This window comes from Acinonyx jubatus, chromosome B4 (assembly GCF_027475565.1).
Source record: "Acinonyx jubatus isolate Ajub_Pintada_27869175 chromosome B4, VMU_Ajub_asm_v1.0, whole genome shotgun sequence".
NCBI lineage: Eukaryota > Metazoa > Chordata > Mammalia > Carnivora > Felidae > Acinonyx > Acinonyx jubatus.
In genome coordinates, this window is record NC_069387.1 from 81,495,036 (window position 1) to 81,513,995 (window position 18,960).

Genomic DNA, 18,960 nt, shown 5'->3' on the forward strand with positions numbered 1-18,960 from the left:
TGTACACTAAAATGTCTGTAGTGTTGTTTAGGAGCAGTGTTTGTGCTCTGTATAGAAGTCAAAAACTCCCTTCGTGAGTTACTTCTTCATTTTCTACAAAGTGCATTATTTTCATCCACATCCATCATGTATATACCCTCTCCAACCTTGTACTAAATGTTTTCAACTGAAGTTGAAGTCTTAAGAGTAATTAATGTGTTTTCATTTCTAGAGCCTTCATTTTTGGGGGCGGGGGGAAGAGAGGGGGAAGAGACTAAGCACCTACTGAGTTCATCCAACAAGAAGCCATAACTTTATTAATGATAGAAACAGTACAAATTTCAAACCAAGCTGCAGTTATTCTTTTGAAACACCAAAAAAGGGTCCTCGTTTTCAGACGGTTACATTGTTAATTCCTGTAAAAGAAAAAAATCATTAGAAGTAGTTATAGGCAGATTAAGAATTCAGGCCACTAAAATATGAGATAATACAGAATAGATTTTGTTCTGAAGCTTCTTAACTGGCTGATTGATATTAAGCCACAGAAAATAAAGTCATCCATAATTGGTCAGGGAAGAGAGAGTTAAGGAATAAAGGATAAAGGCTTGGACACTTACCATAATAGCATTTACAATATCATTACTGTTGTTCTTCAGGGCTCGAACTGCCTTTGCTCTTGATACATTTGCTTGCGACATGACCAGTTCTATGTCCTTAACCTCTACACCTGTTTCATCAACCTGAGAGAGAGAGAGAGACAGAGAGAGAAAACAATAAACTAAAGGCAAGAACAACTCTAGCAGTTCTTTGTGAGTTAGGAGTCTCTTGAATCTATTTTTTATTTTTTTTAATGTTTATTTTGAGAGAGACAGAGAGAACACATGAGACATGGAGGGGCAGAAAGAGAGGGAAAGAGAGAATTGGTTATCAGCACAGAGCCTGACATGGGGCTCCATCCCATGAACCGTGAGATAATGACCTAAGCCAAAATCAAAAGTCAGACACTTAACTGACTGAGCCACCCAAGTGTGCCGAATCTGTTTTTTTTTTTTAAACGTTTATTTATTCTTTGAGAGAGACAGAGAGTGCACAAACAGGGGAGGGGCAGAGAGAGGGAGACATAGAATCCAAAGCAGGCTCTAGGCTCTGAGCTATCAGTACAGAGCCTGACGCAGGGCTCAAACTCACAAACCACGAGATCACAACCTGAGCCAAATTCGGATGCTAAGTGACTGAGCCACCCAGGAGCCCCGCACCGAATCTAGTTCTTAATATAACTCAGAAACTATTTAACTCAATGCAGTTCGAGAGCTTAAAGCAATACAGAATCCTTCCACCAATATAAACCAGAGAGAATTAAAAGTATAAAATATTTTCCTATGTACCTCTTCCTCTTCACTCTCTTCTTGTACAGTTGGAGTCTGTGTGTTTTCTTGAATGTTTGAGACAGCTTCACCTTGAACTTTGAATTTCTCAGCAGCTGCTAGTTGTGCCTGCTGAGATAAATCCTCGATCTAAAGGGCAGAAAATACAGACTTATGTGAATAGATCAGTCTGCAGTAAATGAAATAAATCATTTATATCTTTTCCAAATTCTCAATCTAAAACCACTTCAGGTTAACTTACTAGGTAGCTTTAAATTGCTTGCCCTCACTAAGATTATACATCACTGTGGAAATAGTAGCTTAGCTCTAGAACAGTGGTTCTCACCTGGGAGGGGATTTTGACCCAGGAACATCTGTCAAATGTCTGGAGATTTTTTTACTACACCTGGGTATGATGCTACTAAACATCTGTAACACACAGGAAAGTTCCTCTACAACAAAGAATTATCTGACCCAAAATTACAGTCACAAATTCCACACCAAAGAACTATCTAACTCTATTACTAGTGCTGAGGCTGAGAAACCCTGGTCTATAGTGCATCCAAGAAAACTTTCTTTACCTTGGCTTCCCCAAAAACTATGTAGGTATCTGAAGCTGGGCTCTTGTAGACATCTGGTTTTGTGATGACAAAGAGGATATTCTTAGATTTCCGGATAGTGACTCTTGTAACCCCTGTAACCTGTCGAAGACCTAGTTTGGACATAGCCTAAGAAATAGAAAACATCAGGTTTTTAATTTCTTTAGAAGCAGCTTTAGGAAGTAAAGAACACAGTAGTAACTACAACCACAACAAAGCCTTTTCCTAGGCTAAGTTTATATAATACAGAATTGGCTTCCCGGGCTCCTGGGTTTTCTACCATAGTAATTTCTGTCACTTTAAATATGATACTAACAAAAAAATAAATGTATAAATATGATACTAACACTACAGTTTCCCCTCTCTAAAGCTGCTTCATCAGAAGCTTTAATTCTTGGTTTATGACTTAAAAATCTCACCTTCCGTGCCTTCTTTTCACTCCGGCTCTGTTTTGCTTTACTGACTGGTTCTTCATCAATTTCAGCTGCTGCTGCCAGCTAAGAAGATAAAACAGCTATGAGTAAACTGGAATGTAAATAAAGCCTAGATACCAAAATCCCTAAGAGGTTTTCCCTTTATGAAGCTACACTTCTCCAAGTCAGCTCCTCTGATCAATTCTCGTTCTCCAATGCTTCCTTGGCACAAGTATTTTGACCAGCGAATAAGAGAATACCGACCTGGGCTTGTTGGGTGGTTGCCTGTGTGGAATCCTGTTCCTCAAGCTCTGGTACTGATTCATCACTGTCCGATTCTGTTCCAGACCCTGAGATGACAAATAACTTTTACTATTTTAAAGTACATTATGAGGAGGAGGCACCTCACCATAGCCTGCCTGGACTAGAGGTCACTGGCTTATGCTAGACCTCACAAAGTTAAGTGTAAACCAACTGACTTGTGTGAAGCCAGCTTGACAGCCTCCAACTTAGTCACAAACTAGTGTGTACACATCCATTAAAGACCCGGCCCCAGAAATGAGGTAATTACTAGTTACAGGCCAAGCATTTTATAAACTGTAACTGCTTCCTTTCTCTCAAGGTGTTCACTCACTGGCACCGGCAAATACCAATGACCTACCTAACTCCAAATTCTACCCAATTGTTCAACCATCCCAAAGAGGTTCTGGCAGACAAGGTATCTCCAGTTATATTTAGGTGAAAAGGCAGTAAGTTCACGTTGTGGAGGCAGGCCAGAGAGGACATTTTCCCCTTATCCTTTATATTGGGTTGGGGAAGGCCAGAAACAGTTGTGTACACACATTTAGCCTTATTTTCAAACCACTTACTCTAGCAATTTGGTATAATGAACTTAGCTTGAAGATTCTCAATGATTGCCCACCTGTAGTTCTAACACTCACCTCTGTTAGATTCTGTCCTGTGACCTCTCTCTCCCATCTTCCAAATATAATTCACACATTTTAAGTTCACCTCAATCAAAAGGCCAAGCATCAATAAAGACTACTGAGAGGAAAAAAAGCATACACCTGCACCATTCTCAGGCTAGGAAAAGGTCTTGGAAAGGGAGTCCCTTGGGCACTGGTCATTACTAAATCTAAGAAGTGAAAAGAAACTCAAATAGTTCCATATTTCCCAGCATTTTAGCAAATCCCAGGCCCAGGGACAAAGTTAGTCATGTGGCAGAGATTAGAGCAAATTAAAGAGTCTAATAGGTCTTGGTTTTCAATGTCAGATCATTCAGGTAAGAACAATGGCAGATCCAGGGTTAGCCTGGACCACATTACACAAGATAATACAAAACACACTATCTGAGGTGATGAAAACCAAGATTGTTTCATATACCTAGAGCTTTTACATTTAAAATGGTATAATTCTATGTTCTATGTCCAAACACAAGCAGATATACTGGAGAAAGCGGCGCATCCTAGGGTTAGTATCGGTGGGTAGCCCCAGGAGGGGTGTGGGCGACACACCATGCACACAGCAAACCAAGGCAAATACCCTTGTTGTTCTTCAGAACAGGCTGCTTGGCAGAGGGGGTTGGGGCAGGGATCCCAGCAGGTTTAGGGGTGGGCATGTTGACGAGGACCGACTGGAAAGGCACTCCCCCCGAGATTGGTTCCGGGGGAATCAGAGGCGGCAGCTCATCCTCATCAGCAGGGGCTGAGGGCTTACAGGGTGATTCCAGCACCAGCCCAGGTGAGGACGGCAGAAATTGCTGTTTAGGAAGCAGAGGGGGAACTGGGGAGGGAGGGAGAGGCAGAGAGACTGGTGGGGTGGGTGCTGGAGAGACAGATGTTGATCCAGCATTAGGAAGGACCTTCTCAGAGGAAGCTGTTGCTAGAGGGGTAGATGTCACAGACTCAGGAGCAAGAGCCAAGGGGCTCTTTGGGGAATGAAAAGAATCTTTGCCTTTTAACGGAGAAACAGGAAGGGTTTTGGGAGTCTTTGGAGAAGAGGCTTTCTGAGCAGAGACTGTCAGTAGAGGGGCTGGAGCCATTGTAGAAAGGGGTCCTTTAGTACCATTCTTGGCTGAGGGATCGGGGCACACAGGAGGTGGAGTGGCAGAACTCTTCTTGGCCAGTGGATCTTTCTCAGAGGGAACTGTGACAACTGGTGCACTTTCTGGAGCTGGGGCAACAAGTACTGGTTTGAGAGCTGTGGGACCTTTCATTATTGGTAGGCCTTTAGATGCCTGAGGGGCAGTGGACCCCAAGGGACAAGTAACTGAAACTGGAGATATAGGGGCCTCTTTGGGTGAGGGAGAAATCTCAGATGAGGGAGTGGGGGCACCTGTGGAGGATGGGGTAGCTGGTGCTCTTTTGGGGGATGAAGCTGCTGAGGTTCCTTTGGAGGATGGAGTCCCTGGGGCTCTTTTGGAAGATGGAGTTGCTGAGGTCCCTCTGGAGGATGGGGTAGCTAGAGACTCTTTGGGGGAGGAAGGAGTCAGAGCTGGGGGAGTGGAGGCCCGCTTGGGAGGTGGGGTTGTTGGGGCCCCCTTGGGGGCTGGAGTTTCTGGAGACTCTTTGTGGGAGGAAGGAGTCACAGCTGAGGGAGTAAGGGTCCCTTTGAGAGATGAGGCAGCTGAGGCCCCTTTGGGGGAGGGAGGAGTCATTATTGGGGAAGTGGGGGTCTCTTTAGGGGATACAATTGCTGGTCCTCCTTTCGGGGAGGGAGGAGCCACAGTTGGGGGAGTGGAGGCTCCTTTGGGAGGTTGGGTAGCTGAGGACTCTTTGGGGGAGGGAAGAGCTACAGCTGGGGCATTAGGGGACCCTTTGGGAGACGAAGTTGCTGAGGCTTTTTTGGGGGCTGGAGTTGCTTGGGACTTTTTGGGGGAGGGAGGAGCCACAGCTGAGACAAAGGGGGTCCCTTTAGGAAGTGGGGAAGCTGGGGCTCTTTTGGGGGCTGGAGTTGCTTGGGACTCTTTGGAAGAGGCAGGAGCCACAGCTTGAGGGGTGGGGGCCTCTCTGGGAGGTTGGGCAGCTTTGGGGGAGGAAGGAGTTCTAGCTGGTGGAGTGGAGGTCTCTTTAGAGGATGGGGTTACTGGGCCCCCTTTGGGGGAGGGAGGAGTCCTAGCTGGTGGAGTGGAGGTCTCTTTAGAGGATGGGGTTGCTGGGCCCCCTTTGGGGGAGGGAGGAGTCCTAGCTGGTGGAGTGGAGGTCTCTTTAGAGGATGGGGTTGCTGGGCCCCCTTTGGGGGCTGGAGTTGCTTGGGACTCTTTGGGAGAGGCAGGAGCCACAGCTGGGGTAGTGGGAGCTCCGTTGGGAGGTTGGGTAGCTGGGGATTCCCTGGGGGAGGAAGGAGTCATAGCTGGGGGAGTGGAGGTTTCTTTAGGGGATGGAATTGCTGGGCCCCCTTTGGGGGAGGCGGGAGCCACAGCTGGGGCAGTGGAGGCCCCTTTGGGAGATGGAGTAGCTGGGGTTCTTTTGGGGGCTGGAGTTGCTTGGGACTTTTTGGGAGCTGGAGGAGCCACAGCTGGGGCTCTTTTGGGGGCTGGAGTTGCTTGGGACTCTTTGGGAGAGGCAGGAGCCACAGCTTCTGGGGTAGGGGCCCCTCTGGGAAGTTGGGTAGCTGGGGACTCTTTGGGGGAGGAAGGAGTCATAGATGGAGGAGTGGAAGGCTCTTTAGGGGATGGGGTTGCTGGGCCCCCTTTGGGGGAGGGAGGAGCTAAGGCCTGGAGGGTGGGAGCCCCTTTGGGGCAGGAAGGATTCACTGCTGGAGTGGATGTCTCTTTAGGGGATAGAATTGTTGGGCCCCCTTTGGGGGCGGGGGGAGCCACAGCTGGGGCAGTGGAGGTTCCTTTGGGAGATGGAGTAGCTGGGGCTCTCTTGGGGGATGGAGCTGCTTGGGACTTTTTGGGGGAGGGAGGAGCCACAGCTGGGGGAGTGGAGGCCTCTTTGGGAGATGGGGTATCTGGGGCCTCTTTGGGGGATGGAGTAGGGGAATGCTTCTTGGCCAGTGACCCTTTAGGGACTTGAAAAGAAAGATTGGCCTCTGGAAGAAAGGAAGCTTCAACTGGAGAAATAGGGGATGAGTGATTTCCAGGAGGAGTATCAGGGATAGCAGGTACACTTTTAGAAAGAGTTAAGGTAGAAGTAGTTGAACCCTTCTTGGTTGGACGTCTTTTAGTTTGGGGAGACACACTAGTCCCTAAACGAGATGTGGAGTCAGCTAGGGACGTTCCTTGAGAAGATGTATTAACAGAAGAACCAGAGTCCTTGGTTGGGTGCCCTTCAGGAGAGGAAGCCACAGGTTCCAATGCCGAGGTATGAGAAATACCATGAACTTTCTTTGCACCTTGAGGAGGAAGAGAGGGAAAGGGCTCAGACTTGGGAATTTCGGGGGCCAGTGCCATGGCAGCTGGAAAAGCAGAAACATTCTGGGGGGGTAAAGTCACAGTTGGAGCCACAGGGCAACTTTCGGAGGCTGGTGGAACCAAAGGTAAAATAGTAAGAGTGGAACTAACCCCCTTATCTGGGTGGCTTTTATGAGCCAAAGAGACAGCTCCTAGGAAAGGGCTGGCTATAGTGGTAGGAGCCACCCCAGCAGTGGCAGCAGAAAATGTAGCCATGGTTGGGGTAGGGAGAGAACTTCTGGGAAGCAGACTCGTGGGGTCTGGGCTTGCATAAGGATCTGTCTTGATTACAGAGGTTGGAGAGTTAACACCCAGAGGAGAGGGAGTAGTATTGACTGGCATAACTAGAGGGAGAGGCTCTACAAGGCTTTTCTTTGCTAAGGTGGTTTCAGGGGAAAGAGGGATCTCCAATGATGATGATGTACTTTGGGAAGAGGGGGGATTTTTAGGGGCTGCCAGGGCCAATGGTATTAGAGTAGGGTCTTTCTTGATAGGGAGTCCTGCCTGGACTGGTGAAACAGGGGCTCCAGCAACAGAGGCAGGTGAAGTCTGGAGATCTTTCTGTGTTGGTAACTTTACCAATACTGATGCAGGGAGACTTTTGGGGTTCTCAGGGGCTGGCAGAGGAGGAGAGACTGGTATTCCCAGAGGGGCTGTTACTTGAGGAGCAGGAAGCTCTTTGGGAGCCACAGGAGTCATAACAAGGGCAGTATGGGAAGTGGAGTCCTTACTACTTATGGGACCTGATGAAACTGGAGGAGAGACACAAGTAGCTATCTCAAAGGTAGTAGGTGCTGCAGAAACTGTAGAGGGGTTAGCCATAACAAATGGGGTGGTTCCAACAGAACAAACAGGAGCTTCTTTCAAGCTTGGACTCTCTGGAGAAGCAGGAATTTGGGCCACCAAAGGCTGATGATGAGTGGCATCAGGAGAACCTTTGAGAATGAGAGAGGCTGTAGGAGATAATGGAGAAGAGGTAGCTACATTTAATGAACCAGAGGGGTTGTAGGAGGCTATGCCAGTGACAGCAGAGGGATCTTTGTCAACAGAAAGAGTCAAAGGGGAATCTCGAGTCCCTGCTGGAAAAGCAGCCACAGCAGCAGAAGTCACCTCATTTTTGGAAGGAGGGGGAGGAATTACAGATCTCTGAGAAGGGTAAGAGGTCCCTGTGGAAGAATGATCTGCAGAAGTGGCATCCTGTATAGCATCTGACAGAACATTATGGCCTGTTTGACCTAAGGGCTGAATAGGAGAACCAAAAGAACTCTGATGTAAAGGTACAGGGTGAGAGCCTAGAGAAGGGAGAAAAACTGGAGAGATGTTGGGAGACACAGAAATAGACTGGGTTGAAACAGATAAGGCAGCAGGTGAACTATGGGGTCCCTTTAGGCTGAGGCTTTCCTGGTTTTGTTGAGAAGTCAGAGCTGAGGAAACAGGGATGTCTCTGAACTGAGGGGGAGTGATGGCTAGGGGAGTGGTGGGTGGCATCTGAGGACATGAGGCTACTCCAGACTGAACAGAGGCCAAGGGAGTTCCAACATGGGCAGGAACAGCACTGACTATACTTGGAGGGAGGGGGGTAATTTTTCGAGGGTCTACTTGTAAGGGGTCTTGAATAGGAGAGGTCTTTGGTTCTGAGGAAGCAATGGGAGATGACAGGGAGGTCACTGACCCTGACTTAGTCACAGCAATCGAAGGAGGTGAACTAAGAGGGTTAAGTGGATGAGCAGAGTTCTTCTGAACTGAGTGGGGAGCCAAGGCCACCAGAGCCAAGGGAGCTGAAGAAGAATGGGCGCCTTTCAGAGTTGGAGTTATCATGGGAGAGGCCAGAGCTAAGGCAGCTGGGGAGATGGGAGGCCCTAGTAAGTTTGGCAGGAAAGCTGGGGTGTCAGTGGGGGAAGGGACAACTCCCAAAGGCAGGGCTGTCCCAGAGGATGACTGGGGAAAAGGAGCTTCAAAAGGGGTTGAAGCAACACTAGAGGGAGAAAGAAATGGGGAAGGCTGGTTAGGGGTTGCCAGAGGGCATTGTTGGGGAGCCAGGGAACAAGAAGGGGGAAGGGTAGATTCAGGCTGCCCTAAGGCAGCAGTGACATTCAAGGCTGAAGACACAGGAAGCATAGCTGGAGGAGAAAAGCAAAAAAGGGGAATAAAGAAGGAGAGGGAAGGAAAAAAACAAAGGTGAGTTATGCAGCCCAACTTGGTACAACATGCCTCACAGGAAACACAGAATTTTTTAATCTGAGAATGAAAGTCACCACACAGGATTAGACAAAGGTGACAGGCAACAGCAACCTTCCCCAAACATATTTCAGTGGTCCAGTAAGAACACATCCCTCTCCCCATCTCCCATGTCCTACCAAAACCAAACCAAACCAAACCAACAAAACCTACAAAAAACAATTTTAAGGTGAAAAGAACAGTCTAAACAGCCTATTAGTCTCTAAACGGGGAGCACAGGCCTAAGAGTGGGGTTGGGAATAGCATGCTTTCCATCCTTTCCCAGATGTGCCCTCCTCCCTTCCTTCCTCAAACAAACCCTAAGTTTTTCTTATAGGCCATAGAAAACCACTAGAAGAATAGCTGTTCTACTCCGTCCCCCAAGGATCAGTCTGTTTCAGTGAAACAGACACTGAGAATCAGAACAAGGAAGGCAGTGAGTGGTGATAACGACCAGGAGTCGGAGCTAAATGAGAAAAAAAAAAACCAAGTCTTTATATGCTCAGGCTTCCACTAAGGTAAGAAAAAAATCTGACTCTTAGAATAAAGTTTTAGGAAGGTGGTATCTGGCACACAATTCAATATGAAGTATTAAGAACTAAGTCACTCTGCCTCTCTATGCCTCTGTTTACCCACTCACCCAAAACAAACAAAAAACCAACCACAAATGGGTTGTACTTCATAGTTTCTACAGGCCTTCCTAGGTAATGTTAGCCCTTCAGACATCAATCTAAGATGAACCAGACTGCCAGGAGAGAGCTTAGTCACAAGGGTAGGGATTGTATTATGAAACTGTAGATCAACTTGTTAAACCAGACTGTGGTTCTATTTTGGAAGAAGGGAACTGGAGTGGGGAATACACTGGTTTTCTACCCCTTAATTTGGATAAGTATGTCATTCTGCCAAAATAGACCAATGTTCTAGCTTTACTAGAGTAAAGCTCAGCAAAAGATTTTCTGAATGATGAAAAACTACCATGCTTACTATTTGGAGCATAGGATTAGACCAACAAATGCTCAATACCTAGAAGGAAATTAAAAAATGAAAACAAAACAACCCACAGCATCCAAACTCACAATTTATTCAACCAGTATCCAACTACAGAAAAGACAGGCGGCTCAACCAGTTTTTCCTGGAGAGTTGGTAATTCAAAGTCTTATGATTACAGTGTAAATGCTTCCTAACACATTACTCAGAATTTGAAACTTAGAATGTTTTCCTCTGACTGGATTTCAAGATGGGGTAAGGCCCAAGTTACCTGCTTTAGACACTATAACCAATTCTTTGGGCTAGTTTTTTCATTATAGTAATCACTTAATTATAGTTACAGAAAAAAATTCAGAGTGTTTTATCACCGGCACTCTCTTATTATTAAATCAACTGTACAAGCTCAAACCATTCAGAAATAAGCTTACCAGCATTAAGGATTGCTTCAGAAGCAAATGGCATTAGTTTTGAGGCTTGAAACAGATTATTCGAAATTCATCTAAATTTCAGTCTCTACATTTGTAAAATCAAATTGTTGAATAAGGTTTTGGTTAGCATTGAATTACAGGATTGTTTGAGACCAGTCCTTTATTTTCTCCCTCCATTAAATTCCTTGTACTTCAAGATTTCATACAGCTTGTTCACTAGCTCAGAGGCCCCCTCCTTTTTCTTTTCTAGCAGCTGTATTAATCCCTTCAGCTGCTAAAATCAGACAGGTGGGGGAAGAGAACCTCAATGCTTTTAACTATAAACAACTCTATTTTAATTCCAGAAAGAGAAAGAAACTGCCCTTAAGTGACAGGTGAAGTTAAAAAAAAAAAAAAAATTACAATAAAAGACAGTGAGAATGTAAGTTGCAGCCCGAAGATTCCCTTTCTTTATTTCAGCACAACTGACGCAGCAAGAATATCATTAAATATTTTTTCACTATCCCTTAAATTCTCTATTTTTAACCACTATTCAAAACTTGCCTTTACATCCATTAATTTCAAAGATGAAGAAGTAGTCAAAGAAACGTTTATTTCAATATTGGGTTCTGGCAAGCTACTGATGCAGGCATTATTTCAGCACACCAGAAATCTCAACACCAACTCATAAAATAAGTTAACCCACATATGAGTGCCCTGGGGCCCAGTAGGACACATCTCATCCAGACATGTGATGAAGGCACAATGCCAAGCTCTGCCACCTAAAACCTTGGTGCAACTTGCTGGCTAGAACTTCACAAAAGCTCAGGTCTCCTTGGCCTGCAAGTGTGTCATCCAGTTCCAATAGGTAAGAATCACCGAGCCCCTTCCCAGCCAGCTCAGTTCTATGTGAGGTGAGGGTTCCACAGAATGCCCTTTGAGGCAGTTACCATAACCCACAAAGTGGGCCAGGGAGATTTTAATATTTATATATACTGTTTACATTCCATTCCCTAATGAAGTCCCTCCAGGACAGCAGTTAGTATCAGCGACTCTCCTCCCTGGTAAAGCTACAGCCCATCTTTAATGACTTAATTCTGAAAAACAGAAGTGTATTCCCTTTGTCATTTTACCCACCAAATGGTCTTAGGGTCATTCTTACAGTTTGAATGAACAGCAAGGGGCTAGGGGAACCTACCTGTCTCAGCCTGGGGCTGTGGCAACTCCTGCTCTGTAGCAGGGACGGTTTCTGTGGCTTCACCAGGCATTTCTGAAGGGAATAAAAAGGAGGCCTGAATTGACTGGGATCCGTTCTGCTGCCCAACCCAGAGTCAAATATTCTTAAAAACTCTGCGAAGGGCTGTTAAGCAAAAAATCATGAAGGTGTCGGGACAACCCTCCCCAAAGCTGCTGGGAATAGGTAAGAAATAAGACGTGACCCTCCGATCTCTGATCAAGCAAATCATCTTCTACCTCTCTTTACTCCGCAGAGAACGGACTTCTAGTACCCACGGGTTCCTTTTACTCCACACGCCGAAGCCCACAAGGGCAACAATCATCACTGCGTTCTCGACCCGAGGGAGAGCATCCTGGTCTGGCTCCCGACCACGGGAGACTTCAGACGCTACGCTGCACAACCTCCCCTCCTACACTCACTCTGCCTGGGCTGGGACCTCCAAGGACTCCCGTTTGTCGACTTTCGGGAACCAGGAGGGGGAAAGAAAGCGCCTTAAGTCCCAACACTCGCTTGTCACAATTAAGAACGGCCTGTGTGTGTGTCGGGGGGGCGGGGGGTTTCCAAGGCTGTGACCCCCTTAACCTCCTCCGGGTTCTTATGAAACCTTTCCTAACAGCAGACGCACTCGGCTTCGGCCCCCAACACCGCAACGGCTCTCATCTCCCCAGCACTGGCCTCCATGCCCGGCCCGCGGCCCTTCTGCCCTGCTTTTGCTAGGATATCAACCACAGACCCCATTTTGTCCGGAGGCCCCAAGGCCACACTTCCCAGAGGCGAGGAGGAACCCGGTGGTCCCACAAAGCCTCCAACTCCCCTTAGCTCTCAGTCCCCAGGGCGGCTCAGTCCGCAAAAAGGCGGATGGCTGCGGATACAGAGTAGCGACGAAGACAGGACTTACTGTGCGGGGAACGCGGAACCAAGATGGCGGCAGAAAGAGAGCGAGCGAGAGCGTGACCCACGCCTGTTGCAGAAGGAAGCCTGGTGGAGGGGGCGGGACCAGGATCCGATTCCGGGTCAGGAGCGGCCGCCAGTCACTTCCTTTAACGAGTGACCCCTCCGGTTGTTCCCTGACGGGGGTGGTGACGAGGTCTAAATAAGGGTAAGAATTCAGAACAGAACGCCCTGGCCTGGCAGGAACTTCAGCTCTGTGCAGTCCTTAGACAGCTGGGCAGTCCTTAGATAGCCGACCTCTTCCCATCCCCTAAGTCGAGGCATTTTGATACCCAAAGGGAAATTGTCATGAAACAGGCACCCTCTGCCCTCTGGTCAGTAACTTAGCCACAGCGGTATTGCAGTCACTTTTTAATTTCCCCTTTTCAACTAATGAGGGGACATAGGAGATACTAAATAATACTGAATGCCACGGATTGTATTCACATCATTGTAAGGTAGCAGTGACGTAGGTTAACCCTATTTTATTTTTGGAATACACAATTTTGACAGATGTTGAAACTATTATATATAATTACCCTCCTCAAAAAACGTAGGCACATAGGCGATTCTTTTTCCTGTATTTTGGGCAAATAGATATCCTGAAACTCATCCATTCTAGTAGTCCCAAGACCCCACGTTAAGAACTCATGCTTTATATGGTAAGATTTCTGGAAAGTCGATGGGGCACCTGGGTGGCTCAGTGGGTTTCAGCTCATGTCATGATCGCACTGTTCCTGAGTTCAAGCCCCTCCCCTCAGAGCTCACAGTTTAGAGCCTGGAGTCTGCTTTGGATTATGTCCCCCCCCCCCCCCCGCCCTTTTTCAAAAATAAACATTAAAAAAATGAAAACAAAATGACTCCTGAAAAGAGAATGTAATTCAGCGTTTTGATCACGAAAAGGCCATGGGCCCTGACCCTTCATACCATCTCTCTCAGCCCTACAAATATATTACTTTAAAACCAGCTAACACTATTTGAGCTAATGGCTTTAAGACAATTGTGGCTGTCTTTTAAGGGAAGCAGTGACATTATGCTCTGAAAACTACTTGTGAAGTGAGCATTAATAAATTAGGATTAAATGAGATAGTGGGGTTTACCAGAATTGAGAAATTCTGAGATTCTTTTCAGATAGGGGAAGCAATATTGTGGAGTGATTAATTAAGAACATGAACTCCGTAGGGGTGCCTGGATAGATCAGTTGGAAGAGCATGGGACTCTTATTCTCAGGTTCATGAGTTCAAGCCCCATGTTGGGTGTAGAGATTACTTATATAAAGAACATGGACTTTGTAGCCATACTCTGTCTGAATCACAGCTTGGACACCTTGTAGTAACCTTGGGTGATTTAATTAGTCTGCTTGTGCCTCAGTTTCCTCACCTATAAAATGGGGAAAATAGTAGCTACTTCATAGAATTATTAGGAAGATATGTACATTACTTAAAAAGTGCTGTTACTTTTTCTAAATAAATATGTGACCTGGAAGATTTGTTAGCACAGTCCATTTACCTTCAGAAGAAAGGGTGATAGCCAATCATCTCCTTAGATGATAAGTAAAGCTATTTTGACCACTCCCCTTTCTTTCCCATCCAGCTCACTGACTTTTCTCTCTGTTGTTAATGACTAGCTAAGGAAAGATGTATTTTTTTTCTTTGGGTTTCTTTATGAATTGGGCAAGTATGGAGATGGAAACCAGTTCTGTGCCCTTTGTTTCTGCAATTCTTATATATGGATGAGTTGGCAAAATCAGAGAATAGAGAAGTCAATAGTCTTTGAGCATGTTTCTGCTATCTTTAATGAACCAAACATTTATTTCTTTATTTTGAAAAAAAAAAAAGGACTTTATTATTAAAAAAAAATTTTTTTTTAAGTTTTCATTTAAATTCCAGTTAGTTAGGGGCAGCTGGGTGGCTCAGTTGGTTAAGTGTCTGACTTCGGCTCAGGTCATGATCTCGCAATCTGTGACTTCGAGCCCCACGTCAGGCTCTGTGCTGACAGCTCAGAGCCTGGAGCCTGCTTCGGATTCTGTGTCTCCCTCTCTCTCTGCCCCTCTCCCACTCACGCTCTGTCTCTCAAAAATGAATAAATGTTTAAAAAAATTAAAAAATAAATTCCAGTTAATTAACATACAGTGTAAAAACATTTATTCTTTTTAATGAGTACAACATGTTCTGAAACTACTTTTATGGGCTAGTACAGCAGCTTTATCCAAGGGCTTTAATATTAAAGCATTAAAATAATGGTAGACATACTGGAAGCTTGAAATATCTCTTGTTGAAAGCATAACACCAGCCTTTACACTCCCATTCTGAGTTAAGATGGACTGATGTGTCTTTAGTAATTTTGTATTCAGGAATTTTTAACCGACCCACTGGTTTCCAAACCTAAAAACTGAACAATACATAGTAAATAGAAGCTCAGATAACAAGGAATTTTGCACAGTGGTATTTAATGTTTTTTCTTAAAAGATTAGAAAAGAGAAGGAAATGCAAGGCATTTCGGTGTACTGACTGCAAAGTCTGTTTTATACATATACACCAAAAGATAAAAAAAAGAATGTGTGGCTACAGAGAAAACAATATTAAAGGAAATATAAAGGAAGGAAATTTTTCATAAATCATAGAAAGCACCAGCCTGATAGCTTGACTTCTCAGTGTTTCTCAGAAGATGGACTGTAAACCAGAATGACTGTTTTGTTTAGCTTGGTTGTAAAACTGGGCAAAAGAAATCTGACTTTCAGAATCTATTGCAAAAATTCAAATATGGAAGAAACAAAACCTTTAAAATTAAGTATTTGGATATGTAGAAAGGGAAGTGTCTCGACAAGTAAAATAGGCTTTATGTTGGTGAAATTGGTTATTCTAAGCTGCTGCTCTATGGTGTTGACTAATCCAGTTATTTTCTGAGGAAAGAAGTTAGGAGCTACAAATGCAACAGTTGTAAAAAAAAAAAAAAACTCTACTATGCCCTAATATTGTAATCTAGTAACTCATATGTTTAGATGCCCAATTTAAAATGATTTTTAAAAGATGAACAGTGGGGTGTGGCCTGGGTAATAAAAATACCAGTAAGCAAAATTAGAAGTGACCTAATACATACTCTAAGTATAATTAATTTAACTTAAGGTCTACGACTTAAGGACAAAGCTCTCATGTACCTAGAATATTCAGTCCAGAAATATGGAGGCTGTATCTGAGCTGAGATTAAAGTCTTCGGCACATTACTGCTCACTTGCCTCTACATACGGCAGCTGGTAGAAGTAGATCAAAATACATATGGCAACTGGTAAAAGGTATATCAAAAATCTTAGAATTATCTTTGTATGATACTAACTTTTACAAATATTTGCAATCCACTTGCTCCTCTCATTACTGCTTGTTCGAGAAACCTGGACACTCTCCTTTGGTGGTTTCAGGAATCTTTTCAACATAATTATTTTTCAAGAAAAGGACATTTTGCTTTGAGCACTAAAACACATATATGGTTCCACCATATTAATTAAATGCTGTTGAAGTATTTGGTTATTGGTTGAAGGTAGAAGATATCTACAATGGTTTGAGGAGAGTTGTTATCTTCAGAAGTCTTTCTGTAAATCTGAAATAGAATAGATTCTTATCAAAGGACAGTAAAGTAAAACAAAACAAATCCCATTTATTTTCACACTCTGATTTGGTTAATGCTTCCATTAAATTCACATCATGCATAAAGATTTGCTTTCACACTTGCTGAAGCCCACATTACAGGCTGAGCTAGTACAGAACAAGAGTACAAAGGACTTAATATGGCCAGTTGGAATGGCAGGTTCACTGAGGCTTTCCAAGTTCAGTGTCATCATTGTTCATTCAACAAGCACATATTTGAGTGGCTACTATGAGTTCGGCATTATCTTGGGCACTACTTTTTAACCATCATGAATTTTATTAAGAAATGAAGTGGAAAGGGAGTTTGTATTTCTGTAACATGGCCACAGTTTTCTATGGTATCCATCAATCTCCTGAATAATATTCAATGCTGATTTTTTTTCATTTTGGCTTACACATATGCTTGGGTCTCTCCTATTCAAATAACTTTTCCTTTGACACTGCTGTCCTCTTGGTATCTCCTTTGGGTTCCAATATCCAACAGGATTTTATCACTTGTCTACTGCATTTGACACTTTATAATTTCCTTGAAACTTTCCCCTGGCTGCTTCTGTAACACTTAACTTTCCTCTTTCATCTCTCTGCTTCCAAATCATTACCACCTCTCAAGGATGGCTCTAGTATTTGTACCTTTTAGAGATCTCCAGTGCTATTCTCCTAAACGGTAATAGCCCAGTTGGCCTCTTGGGCTCTATTATATCCCCTATATCCCCCCAGATTTTTGTTGCTAGTTTTATCTGGCTAGATTAAACTATAAATCATGGCAAAACCTTCCTCAAAAATCTTTAATAGATTCCTTGTCTCTACTGAATTAAGTCCAAACTCTCAAGACTGGAATTCAAGGCCATCTATACCCTGGTTTCAGTCTGCTTCTCCAGTTTTCTATCCAGTCACTTCCTGACACATCTTTTTTAAGATTAGCTGTACTAGATGGCCTCCAGAGTGACCTGATGCTTTTGTCTCTAATGTTTTTGCCCTTGCTGTTCCTTTAAGCATGAACAACCTGTCACCTTTTTCCACTCCTGTACCCTTATCCCATCATATCTCTGCTTGTGGAAATCATACTCATACCTTAAGGCATGGTATATAGGCATTGGGGATTAGAATCTGTATAGCAACTCACTGAAGAGTTCAAATATCACTCTTTTCATATGAAATCTCAGGTTCTCAGAATCAGATGAGATCTCTTGGCATTTTATATTTCTTTGTTTTGTATCAGTTAGTATTTCCTAAGGGCAGGAGGCATGGTGTGGAATTCATCTTTGTATAACTAATTTTTGTTTCCCTCATGATACCTGATACATCGTACCTGATAGAATATCTATTGAATTAAGTGACCAATTTTTAAAACACTAAGGATAGTAAGCTAAATCTATAACTTGTTTTAGGAGGGCAAAGGCTAGAGCTCTAAAATTAATCACTTGCTGGATACTTTAAACTTCCTGTACTAAGATCTAAATAGCTAAAAGGGAAAAGTATAGTCTTACCACTCTTCTTGAGAAGTTCTCCTTTTCGGGATTTATCCAGGTTTTCAAGAAACTGTTCAAAAACTTTTATGTAAGGAGCTAGACTGGTCTTCTTATAATCTAAATTATGAAGGCCATGCATTATAATTAGCATTTTGGAAGTGAGAATTACACGAAAGTATAACTTTAAGTTTTTTTTTCAAGAGTTCTTTAAAATAGTGTTGTCCAATATAATAAGAAATGTGTAGTTTACATACTCTAGTAGTCACATTAAAAAGGTAAAATAATTTTAATATTTAATCCAGTATATCTAAAATATTATTATTTTAACGTAATAAAAATTGAGATATTTTACATTCTTTCATACTAAGTCTTTGAAATTTAGTGTTTTGTATTTAAAATGCATCTCAATGTAGATGATGTATTATCATGAGAAATACTTGATCTATATTTAGATTTAAATTATAAAATATACAGTTGAAAAGTAGGCTCATATACCCAAATTTCCCAAACATACTTAAAAGTTTTCCAATAATTGAATCAAATATCAGTTTTAAAACTTATTTAAAACACTTTTTTTTTAAGATTTTATTTTTAAGTAATTTCTACATCCAATGTGATGCTCAAACTCACAACCCTGAGATCAAGAGTCACATGTTCCACTAACTGAGCCAGCCAGGCATCCCTATCAGTTTTGAAATTTAAATTAATTAAAGTTAAATTTAAAAATTCAGTTCCTTGTTTATACTAGTCACATTTCTTTTTTTAAGTTTATTTGTTTTTAAATTAAAAAAATTTAATGTTTATTTATTTTTGAGAGATAGAGAGGCAGGGTGTGAGCAGGGAAGGGGCAGAGAGAGAGGTAGACACAGAATCTGAAGCAGGCTCCAGGCTCTGAGCTGTCAGCAGAGCCCAATGTGGGGCTCCAACTCTTAAACAGCGAGATCATGACCTGAGACAAAGTTGGATACTTAATCAACTGAGCCACCCAGGCACCCCTTTAAATTTATTTATTTATTTTAAGAGACAGAACACAAGTGGGGGCAGAATCTCAAGCAGACTCTGAGATGTCAGCATGTAGACTGATGAGGGGCTCAGCCTCATGAACTGTGAGATCATGATAAGAGTCAATATCGAGTCTAGCTGAGCCACCCAGGCACCCCTATACTAGCCACATTTCAAGTGCTTAATAGCCATACGTGGCTACTGTATCAAGACAGTGCTGCTCTAAAATATCCAAACCACCCATACACATCCACTTTTGTAGTCAGGCTTTCTAATATTAGACCAACATAATCTAGTGAGTCTATGTTAAGTCCCATAC

General features: G+C 43.5%; 2 protein-coding genes across 7 annotated transcripts in view; both read right to left on the bottom strand.

The window, feature by feature from the left end:
• Positions 1-269: 269 nt before the first annotated feature.
• NACA (nascent polypeptide associated complex subunit alpha) lies at positions 270-12,651 on the bottom strand. 2 transcript variants are annotated; one of them, XM_027071450.2, is made up of 9 exons: positions 12,498-12,651; positions 11,561-11,632; positions 3,898-8,871; positions 2,620-2,705; positions 2,362-2,439; positions 1,925-2,071; positions 1,365-1,493; positions 597-719; positions 270-395 (listed from the first exon to the last, which is right to left on the bottom strand). In XM_027071450.2, exons 2-9 carry the CDS (start codon positions 11,628-11,630, stop codon positions 381-383), a joined length of 5,622 nt encoding a protein of 1,873 aa, XP_026927251.2. In that variant the 5' UTR covers positions 11,631-11,632; positions 12,498-12,651; the 3' UTR covers positions 270-380. The 2 variants fall into 2 exon arrangements, with proteins under 2 accessions (XP_026927251.2, XP_014940624.1); XM_015085138.3 differs by lacking the exon at positions 3,898-8,871 and having other exon boundaries at positions 12,498-12,584.
• A 2,005-nt stretch (positions 12,652-14,656) lies between these two features.
• The window catches only part of PRIM1 (DNA primase subunit 1), a 49,132-nt gene continuing 44,828 nt past the window's right edge, over positions 14,657-18,960 (bottom strand). For 4 of the 5 annotated variants that reach the window (XM_053226382.1, XM_053226381.1, XM_053226383.1 and 1 more), the window contains 2 exons: positions 17,658-17,756; positions 14,657-16,123 (listed from right to left, as the gene is read on the bottom strand). In XM_053226382.1, the coding sequence (XP_053082357.1) occupies positions 16,104-16,123; positions 17,658-17,756 (119 nt within the window). In that variant the 3' untranslated portion in view covers positions 14,657-16,103. The remainder of the gene's footprint in view (positions 16,124-17,657; positions 17,757-18,960) is intronic. The other variant, XR_003424387.2, reaches the window with a different exon arrangement.

Bases quoted from the DNA above. Each gene is read 5' to 3' on its own strand.
- NACA (XM_027071450.2), bottom strand. From the start codon at position 11,630: ATGCCTGGTGAAGCCACAGAAACCGTCCCTGCTACAGAGCAGGAGTTG. The intron at 8,872-11,560 runs GTAGGTTCCCCT...TTTCTCCTCCAG, and splicing joins ACAGCCCCAGGCTGAGACAG to CTATGCTTCCTGTGTCTTCA. The intron at 720-1,364 runs GTACATAGGAAA...TCTCTCTCTCAG, and splicing joins AAGAGAGTGAAGAGGAAGAG to GTTGATGAAACAGGTGTAGA.